The sequence below is a fragment of the Micropterus salmoides genome, unplaced genomic scaffold (assembly GCF_014851395.1).
Source record: "Micropterus salmoides isolate LMB-PRFRI ecotype aquatic unplaced genomic scaffold, ASM1485139v1 Ms_hic_scaffold_9, whole genome shotgun sequence".
Taxonomy (NCBI): domain Eukaryota; kingdom Metazoa; phylum Chordata; class Actinopteri; order Centrarchiformes; family Centrarchidae; genus Micropterus; species Micropterus salmoides.
Genome location: NW_024044681.1, coordinates 29,055,846 through 29,066,476, shown reverse-complemented (window position 1 = coordinate 29,066,476; position 10,631 = coordinate 29,055,846). Strand labels below are relative to the sequence as shown.

The 10,631-nt window shown below is 40.7% G+C and overlaps 1 protein-coding gene across 1 annotated transcript; it reads right to left on the bottom strand.

The window, feature by feature from the left end:
* Positions 1-724: 724 nt before the first annotated feature.
* LOC119894848 (mucin-17-like) lies at positions 725-9,547 on the bottom strand. Its single transcript, XM_038707539.1, has 4 exons — positions 9,047-9,547; positions 4,662-7,955; positions 3,238-3,312; positions 725-1,466 (listed from the first exon to the last, which is right to left on the bottom strand). Exons 2-4 carry the CDS (start codon positions 7,883-7,885, stop codon positions 1,247-1,249), a joined length of 3,519 nt encoding a protein of 1,172 aa, XP_038563467.1. The 5' UTR covers positions 7,886-7,955; positions 9,047-9,547; the 3' UTR covers positions 725-1,246.
* Between the last annotated feature and the right edge of the window lie 1,084 nt (positions 9,548-10,631).

Below are 10,631 nucleotides of genomic sequence, written 5' to 3'. Positions count from 1 at the left end.
TTAAATGTACCTTGGTGGCAAAAGTGTGCTTCCTGCATGAGGCTACAAGGTTGCCACAGTTGCTTTGGATCCAAATTTCCCTCTAGTACCATTGTTTCACTTGGTTTATTATTATTATTTCTTCTTAGAGGCATTTTAATTAAAGTATTGCCCTCTCAAAAGGCAATATCACAATCTTTGCCTGGCTTACTGCTCAAATAAACTGTTTATATGTTCCTTACTCAAAAGCTTTTGTCAAAAATTCTCTAAATCTCATGTTCCCCTTGCATTGAGAATTTATGAAAGCTTCAGTGGAACATCCGCAAGGTTTTGTTTCATGTTGCTGTAGTTTGCTTTTCATTCATGTGCCTGTGTCCATGAGGGTGTTCATTGGTTTTTGCATGTGCACATGAACATTTTGATTGTGACTCACGCTTCATTGCAGCCTTTCGTCATGTCATTGTTTTATTCTGGAACCTTTTATGACGTTCAGATTGTTTGGGGATTTGGAGACCATCAGCACAATTGGCAAATGCATAATGAATGTTTCTCTATTTTCTTCACTCACGTGGCTAGTTTGCAGTTGAGAAAAGGTTTAGATGCACTGCAGCTGTATGCCTTAGCTGGAAATGTTCTTTATTTCAGTCATAAAGTCATAAAGTGTAAAAAGGAAAGTTTAGCCTTCACAACTAAACAAAGCCCTGGACAAATGAACACATTTATAGACAAATGAACAGTCAGTAAATTCTGAATTATTTTTGCATTTATTTTTGCATTTCAAAATGATTCCATTCCAAACCTACTTTATGCTGCACATTTAGTCTGAGGAGAAGCAGGTAAGGGGAAGCTTGAAGGGAAAATGTAACATCAACCGGAACTCATGGTGAATTAATCATAACAGTGCAACGAGAACAGAATCTCAGGTAAAATTACAAAAAGAAATCTGTGGCTGTGGTTAGCCACACATTTTACGCAGGCGTGAACAAAATAACATCATAACAGTCAAAAGTGAATAAAAGAATTTCTTATGGATTCAACTAGCTGGAGGTCACAGAGATCAGGGGCAACTTCCAATACAAAATCCTGCTTATAAGCTTTGACAATGTGCAGGAGAGTGGAACTCTACTGGGCAAGAGTCTAATTCAGAGTAATTGAATTCTATGGATAGGAAAGGAATAACAGGGGTCCTCTGCAAAGGCTTCTTATGCTGGTCACTTGTAACACAGGCTTATGGCTATTAAACAGCACACAGGTATTGTTAAGAGGTCTACACTTGCTGGATTTTCCTGGGCAACCATTTGAAAAGGGTCTTGCACAGCTTTTTGCTTTTCGCCTTTGACTTTGTTAAGTTCTTAATGATGACATTTCTGAGCAGGCTGAAGTTCAGGGTCTGGGATAGGTGCAAGGAGAAAGCATTATTTCCTCTGGCTGAATGATTCAGAATCTCCAAGAAGCGTCTTTCCTGCTGCCTGAAGTCATACTCCACACTGGACAGACAGACATGAAGCCCCAAAATTACTAAAAACCCAAAACCACAGATGCGAAGGACATGCAAACATATAAAATTCTGCTCTTGCCTAAGGATACAAAAGAACGCTTAGAGGTGCATCAGATCTGCATTTCCAGCTTATATTTCTATGACGCATCACGCGTTTTTAGCTACAGTTTACTTTGCTTTGTGTGGTACTCCTCGTGGGAAGCTCTGTGCTTGTCAGATTTCAAAGTGCTTGATTGGTTTGGGCAGGAAGACATTCCCTGGCAGGGTATCTTTATTTTTCTGAAGGTGCACACGTCTTGTTCGAATATCCTTATCTTCCACTTGGCCTTTAAGGACCAGCTGCCAACACACACCAGTCAGCAAATCAACTTACGTAACATCTTTTTGTCATGCAAAAGCGGTTTTGAAAATAAGTAGATCAAGAGGAATGTTTTGAATTTTTCAAGATAAAGACTGTTTTAGGTTTTTCTTTGTAGAGCATGAGACATTTTTTTTCCAAAAGATGATGAGTAGACTTAGATTTCTGAGCCTCTTTTCCACATCCAGTATTTCTGGTACAATTGTTTTCATTTTTATTTTTCTACTGCCTCCCCCTGATGCAACATTTCAGCTAATGGGTGCAAACCAAGACCAAAGTTAGAATAAAGAGGCCAACCGCTATAGCATGAAAAGTCTTCATATACAGCATCTGCAAAATTGACACAGTATATGAATGAATAGCTTTCATCAGTTGACAGTCAAACAATATCATGTCATTGTCTTTCTTTTAATTACATGAAAATTACATTTTTAACTTTGTGAGAATGTACCATACTTGCATAAATCCAACAACCCTTTTTTTTTGTTATTGTCAAAAACAGTGGAATAAAACTAATGTCTTTCTAAAAATTGCTGCAGGGTGTGAAAATATGTGTCATATTAAGACAAGATAGACTTTCAAATGACCTCTCTTACAGCTCACCTTATCTGCTAAAATATTTAATTTCTATGTGAAATGAACATGAAGTTAACAATACTAACACTGACCTCAGTAAAGAGATCAACATAAATCATTATAAATCAATCGTGCAGATGACTTGGGAGATGGAGAGCCCATCTCAATCTCCATGACTCCGCTGTGTTAAAAGATTGAGTCAAATACAGTCAGTGCTTAAATTTGACAGTTGTTCCAAAAGATTTATGGTCTGCTCAGAGAGGAAAATGTAATCTCCCTATGTATTCTGAGCTTTTCATTTGGTAGGCTGCTCGTACAATAAGTCATTAATTTACAGGGAAGCTAAGTTTGCAGGCTGTCAGAGAACTACAGGGCAACTGAAACGGCAAATTTGTGTCTCATGCACCAAGGAAACTCTAAATAAGACCTACATTTAGAAATTGTCCGAGAATAAAATTGATACGTGGTCCCACTGCTTTATGTGTCCAAATACTTAGTAAAGTAATGCTGAATTCTGAATTTATTGTCTATATAAACACTTATCATGTGTTGTTTCTAAAATGTTGATTTCATTTTAATTGTTTTCTTGACGTCCTTTTGAGAATATGACATGAGAGAATGTTTTCAGCCCGGACACAGTCTTCACTTTATCTATATGAAGGCTTCCTGCCCCAGCCTATAAGCAAAACCAATGAGTAACTCAAAGCAATATCATACTATATATTCATGAGATTCTGCAACCATTCTTTTATATTTAGCTGCTCTGATCACTTATCACTTCGAAAGCTGCATGCAGGCAAAATTGCCAATTTCAGTATTATCTCACCTGTAGACAATACAAGCAGTCTTCTGGCAGGTTGAGCAGTTTTTGAGGTCCTGTCCAGTTTTGTAACATCGTCGACTAGGATAAAAGAAAGCAAATTATATTGCATACAGTAACTGAGGAAAACTTCCAAGACTCTCATCCTTTCAGATTCACAATCTAATATTCTCTCCACTCATTCTATCTGTCTGATATTCATTCAGGCTGCTGTTGGCAGCGATGAGTTGCATAACATGCATTATGTCAGACATCAGTTGCTTATTAGGAGTTGGTTATTCTGAAACATGACCTCAGAGACAGTCACAACTTATTAGCACACTACAGTGGATGTGAATGATTGACAGAGACACATTGCCAGAAGGCTGTTTTAATTCCCGCTATTTGTCCCAGAAGAGTTATATGGCTAAATAAATCATGCCCTCTTGAAATGCCCAAGTAGGTTTCTGTCACACTCAGGCACACATTTGCAGACCTGTTTGCAAACTTGTGACAATGTTGAGGCTTCACATCATCACATGAGTTATAGCACATTTATAGCAGCCACAAAGCCAGCTTCATCTTAACAGTATGTTCACCTTCAAAAGGTAATTGTCCAACTTGTTACATCATAGTGTGTGTATTGAAAGGTGCTAATCACAATTAGTTTCTCTTATTAAAAGGCTTTATTTCCAATGTGGATACTAGTTCAATGTCAGCAGAAAGTCAATGTCCAACAACATGTCACTTGATAGTTTGCGCATCTAAATGAACTCTAGAGCATCAACCAAATCTCGACAAATTATGTTCACTTTTTAAAAACATGCACATGTCATCATTTTTCGCTTTGTTATTTTACAAATTAATAGCAGCGCAAAAAAAAACTCTGAAAAAACTCTGTGATGCATATGTTGATTTAAAAATTCTGCAAGCTACAACTATCTAATAATTAACCTAGAGCCTGGCTTTCTGTTGCAAAAGGTTTTGTTATTGCCATCACAACAACCAAAAGTTTATCCTCTGATCTATGGATGAATAATCATACGTATAATTACACAAACACACATACAAAAGTTTTTTATTTTATTTTACTGAAAAACAATGCAATTTGCCAATGAATTACAAAGCCACTGGGTGGTTCCAGTAAACGTAAGTGATGACTCACTCGAAAGTCAAAGATCAGCGCTGCAGGACAGCTTTTAAAGTAATTCCCTCTATTCTGGCAGCTATACCTGCTCCGGACTGAATGTAGAGTAATTTAATAATTTAGAAGTCTTATCTGACCCTTTAGGTTTTGTATTGTACTTAAACTGTAAGTTAAAAATTTAACAAGCGTCAAGGAATAATTCTGTTCCACTGTACCATTACATTACTACTTACTAATATAAATCATTTCACCTACCCTACCACAGCCACACATGCAGACATACACACACTCATGCGCTTCTTACCCGCTGGTCGGAGTGTGGCACGTCTCCAGGTCATGGATAATGTTAAGCAGAGTAGTGATCCTGTCCTTGTTGGCTGCCAGGCTGGCCTCCACAGTCTCGAGCCTATGCTGTAGGGCTGCTGATTTGCAGCACTGTGGGGAAGGAGGCAGCAACAGGGCTGCATCAGCTGGGTGGGAGTGAGCCAGGCCGGTGTCCTCTGGGCACGGCTGAGGGGGAGCAGGGCTAAACTTTGAATCCGGTCCGACGATTGCCTCCGCCTCGCAGGACTGGAGGCGAGGAAGGGATGCCAATTGCATTGTTGATGACGGCAATGTGGAATTACATTCATGGCCTGTGTTCACACAAAGCTCTCCCTCACTGTTAAAAGGGGCTGGTGCAGTGGAAGAAAGTTCTGGACTTGGGTGTGCTTGTGGTAGTGATGAAGTATCATAGTTTTGGTGGACTGAAGATTTGGCGACATGTTCACTGGTGTTTTCCAGTGAGGAGATAACGGGCTCACACTTTGTTTGTGCTATGATAGAGGGTGTTGAATAATTGGGATGTGTCTGTTTATCTGCATTGGATTTAAGCTTGATGTGTGCATGCCTTACTGATAGACCCGGGGCAAACTGTTTTGTTTTTGAATCTGTCTCCTGGGCTGTTTTTACTGGTGGGCGTGTGGCACAGTGTCCCTCATGTGCGGCTTCTGTGTATCCTTGACAATGTGCAAGTTTTAGTTGTTCTGTGTTTATGCAACCCTGCAGACAAGAGCTGCTTGATTTAATTAGGGAAATGTAATTCTGAAGGTTGGTGACCTGTGATAGATCAGAATTTTCATGGTCTTTTGACTCATACAGAACTAATTCATTGATTAGATTTCCATTGAATTTGTTTTTATCCATGTACGATTCAGTGTCAGGAATAATTGATTTAGACGTGTGGGTGCTCCCATCACTGCCTGTGTTATGATGTTTTGACACATGTAGCTGCTCACATAACGCAACTGGAGTTGTTGTGGAGTTAGTGGAGTTTTCAGAGCATAAACCAGATTCCTTATTGGTTTGAGTTCTGCTGTCTGTTGCTTGTGTGCGACCAGGGTGATTTGTCTGGGGCGCTTCCTTATGACAAAGTGCTTTGTTGCGCTGTGTTGTGTCTGCTGACTGAAGTGACATTGTACCTGATACACAGACATTACTTTGGATTTCTGTCAATGTAGATGAAGAGGTGGGTGCTGAATTGTTGCTCAGATTGTTTGAGGAGTTCCTGAGGGCTGTAGTTTTGAATAGAATGCTCTTACATGTAGATGTGAAAGTGGGTGCTGCCCTTGAAGGCAACCTAGCTCTTGAGTATTGGGGCTTTGTTGCCGAGGGTGTTGCGGTTAGAGATGCTGTAGAAACATGAAGTGTAGGTTCAGAATTTGAGGAGTTAGGTTGAGAGTGAATTTGTGTAGCCGCAGATTTTTTTTTAATGCGGGTATGCATAATTTGATCTGAATTAAAGATATTATTCAAAGTGCTTCGTGGAACAGCGGTGCTGAGATGTGGATGCGGCGCAGTTGTGTGTCGTGCATCAGCAAAAGAGAGGAATCCAGTTGAGTTCTTCACAGTGTCATGAAAAGACACTTTACCTGGTGACTTGCTGTCGACGTTTGAGGATGGCTTTTCTTGTGGTTGATGTCCTGGATTGGGTGAAGTACGTAGTGGACTTGCAGGTGTAGTTGTGTCCGGTTTATGAATTGGGTCTAATGTATTGGCTGCCAGTCCTGCTGTATGCGTTGAGTGCAGGGTTTCATGTTGAGCTTTAGGAACTTTAGCAGGTATAGTGGACATCAGTGCAGTATTCAAAGTTGCGGTTGTTTTGTGTATGTTAATGATGGATGTGTTTCCACGTCCCGCGGCTGTAGCGTACAAATGAGAAGGTGGAGTATTTTCAGGTGTAGCGTGTACAGATACACATACATTTTGAGGCACATTATGTTGTGCAGGGTTGTGTTGTATTTTGAGGTGCTTAGGATAAGTGTGTGAATGCGGGTTGTTTGGTTTGCTAGCTGTGGCCATCTGCGGAGTCAACATGAGACTTGTTGGTCGGGGGATCTGACTGTCCTGTGATGGTTTCCCAAAAGATTTTATCCTGGCATCATCTTGTCTCGTTTCAATTGTCGCCTTAGTGACAGTGATGGTTTTAGCATGTAGTAAGGTTGTGGGTTGGGTGGATGTTTCATCGCTAGCAGCATGTGTCTGTGACAAAGTGACCAAATTGCCCCTGGAGTGCACTGGGCATGCTGGGTGTGGTGTTTTTCCATACTTTAGTTCTTCACTGAGATATAGCAGTTGTGGACTGACGGTATTTTGTGTGGTTTCATGATGTCTTGACTTAAGGTTTTTCTCAATATGGGGCATCTGGAAATGCGTGGTAGTCGAGAGTGAGTTGAGGGCTGACTTTGATGGTTTCTCTCCAAGGCAAGCATCAGCAGTAGGGCTTTTCTCCCCAAAAGTGGTGGTTACAGACTGTTTCCCGTTGCAATTGCTGCACATTTTTTGTGACATACCAGAAGGTCGGACAGCAGATAACTTCAGCGTCTTCCCACCCTGCTCTGCATAAGGACCTTGCTGTCTGATTTGGTCTCTTCTGCGAGAGGTTGCGCTCTTCACGGTCTCTGCTTCATCGTTATCAATGCTAATTCCCCCGATTGCCTCTGAATCAACAACACTGCCGTTGATGTAGCGAGCAGCGGATTTCAATTTAGGCCTGACATAGGTTACGTTTCCTGCAAAGTGTGGGTTGGTCTTGATTGCCCTGGCATAGCAATAAGTCTCACTACAGTTCCTCTGACTCCAGGTCACATCCTCAGGGGCCCCACCTCCAAGTGCTTTGAAAGTCACTTCCTTTTTGGTCTTGAATTCCCCACTTTTCTGTTTTAAAATAGCCCTTTTCTCCTTGTCACTCTTTGTTAGCAATAATATCTCCTTGTACTCCGTTTCCTTGGTAATATAGATGTTGGATGTTTGAGTAATGTTATCTGATGGCGTAGAGAGTGTACCAGTCAGCTGTACACTGTGCTGGGTAGGTGGTCTGCTTATCCTTGGAGACGTCTGAACACCAACACTGCACTGAGGTCCCCACGTCTGCAGCAGGGCTCCTCCGGCTCTGTCTCCTCCTGTTGTCCTCCAACCACGCACTCCAACAAGAGCAGGGACACCTAAAACTGGAACCGGAGTTGTCAGGTCAGCCGCTCGTCTCCCCATCCCTTGTCTGACTGACTCAAAAGTCTGATAATTCAAGAGAGCGGCAGGGTTTCCACACCATTACATCCGTCTAAAAGTAAGAGAGGAACAAGTTTACAGTGAGAGGCATTTGAGATGGTGCTGTGAAAGGAATCAGTGAGTAAGCAGGACTAGTTGAAACAATGCGCAGAGCTTGAACTGAGACAAGGAACTGATTCACTACTGCAGAAATGAAGGACAACAAAAGTTGTAAAAAATCAATTGCAGATTAAAGATTAGACAGACAGAATTGTTCTCACTGTCCTGACATTTGATTGAATAAGAAATAGGAATGGCAATCTGTTAATGTTGATAATTAGGTTGTGAGGCTGTGGCTGTGAAAACAAGTGTTACATTATATTAGCATTTCAAACATACCGCTCAGATCCCCTCTCGAAGCAAAAAGAATCATTTATTTGCGGGATAAAATTCAAAACATAGCTCCTGTGGTAAACTCCTCTCTCTCTCTCATTGTTTGTCATAGCAAGCAGCATCCACTCTGTTGTCCTCCACATTCAGCTCACCTTGGAAAGAGGCCATAATGCATACACTTCACAGAGGTGGCATTTTGTGCGCGCGTGCGTGTGTGTCAATGCCAATCATGAATTCACATGTGCCAGTTTTCTTGTGTGTGCAGGAGGTCATTTTAATGATTTACGCAACAACAGTTCGCTAGTCAGGGCGATCATGTGTTTTGCATTTGAGCGGGCATTTGACTATTATACACCAAAAATACTGTGAGTGTGTGTTTGTGCGTGCAAGTGTTGATTTATGGCATGCATTTCATGCAAACACATTGTGACGAGGCTCCCTTCAATCCCCTTCATCCTCCCCAACAGCCTTCATCTAGGGATGTCAAAATGGCAAAAAGAAGATTTAGTCATCTATTATTTTGGTTGTCGTGTCATCTAATTTTACTTGAGCTCAGTCAAGTGACCAATGTCTGTATGTCACCATCTAACGCTAAGTGACAACTGTCCTGCCCTGTTAGTACAAAATTAAATCCCCCTTTGCGAAAGAGGAAAATACACATCTTCTTTCAGTGCCACACACTTTTTGAATAATCAGGATTAAGAAAAGAGCTTTTTCTGGCTTCATCAGAATAGCTATATGTGTGTTTGTGATTCTGTATAGAAGGCATACCTGAGTAATTGTTTGATCCTGCTGCAAGATGTCTTGTTTTCTTGAGTCCAAATGTCAGGAGCTAGTTTTCCGCTTTCTGTTTTATGTCCTCACAGGTCCCCAAGGTTCGGAGTGACTTTGTCTTCATATTTAAAATCCCTTGGTGGCGGAATTCAAACTCAAAGGGGTCTGCAGGCAGTCAGTTCTGCCAAGCAGTGCTGCTTAATGAGCCCTCTTTTCTAATGCTCAGATTTTGAACTAATCTAGCCTTAATTGATCAGGAATAAAGCAAAGCTGTGTCCTCATTGTATCCCCTTCTCCTCTTGTTTTGGTCCTGCTGCTCCATGCTCACTACATAATCACAACGCAGCACTATGCTACAGTATGCTGCCCTCCAACACACTCTGTCCTACTATGCCTTGCCTTTTTTACCTCTTCCTCTCTCTGTCTCTCTCTCACACACACACCCTCTCCCTCTTATTTCTGCCACTATCCTCCTTCCCAGCATTCATGTATCCTGATCTACAGCTGGGTGGAGAAAGAAAAAGAGAGCAAGGGAGATACAGAGAGAGAGAGAGGAAGTGACTTGCATCAGTGGGGTAGGGACTGTGTGTAAATTACCATGCAAGTTAAAAAGCAGGAAAATGCACAATGATTTTAAAACAAATGTAAATATAAACCAACTTTTATTAGTCAGGGGAGGCAATAGAATAGTGAGAAAATAATTTTACCCCAACTCTGTGCTGTTTTGTCTAAACATGAACATTTACAGTATCTCAAGAGTACCAATGCTATCAGGGCATATTTCTCTGACCGATTGTGTAAGGGGATAGGTCTGACACATCTCAGCTTGTTAAATCTTGTTGTACATCAAGCACTTTCCAACAATGGTTAAATGAACAATATTGTAACTAATAGAAAAAAGAGGATAAATTAAGGCAGATAAATGCACGCCACTGATGATAAGGACAACTTTAAATAAAGTGAAACAAATTAATAAGGCTGCATCTTTAAAATGTGAAACAATCAAAAATAATTACTACCAAAGAGGATATAATTTTATGCAGAAATTCTGTTTACACTGTATTTCCAAGTAAACAGCCTGCAGTAAATGGAAAAATTAGTTATCCATTTTGTGACTCTATATGCCAATATAATGTATGTTTGAGTGGGTCAGTAATCACTCTTGATTAGTCATCAGCAGTGAAAGTACAGCCCTACCATACTGTTCCACAGTGAGTGCTTCCACATTGAATTCTTGTTCTGTGCTTTAACAGCAATAATAATGGAGTGTGTTTGAGAACTTGTGTGGAAATAACAATCAGGACCAATTACTGGAAAGTCAGTGAAAGTCATTTTAAACTTGATTATCAAAAACTGTCCTATTTTTTACTCACTTATTCTGAAATCCCCCATCAAGCCACTGCACGACTGCTATACATTACAATTTGTGGAGTTAATTGAACCCATTTACAGTATGAATCAACATCAAAGTTTGGAGTTGTTTCAGTTTAATTAGACTGACCTTTCTGCCTCAAATCAGTGACTCGAGAACCCCTTTTAAATGGAAATCTGGCTGTTAAAGAGATACTTGAATACAGAAGGA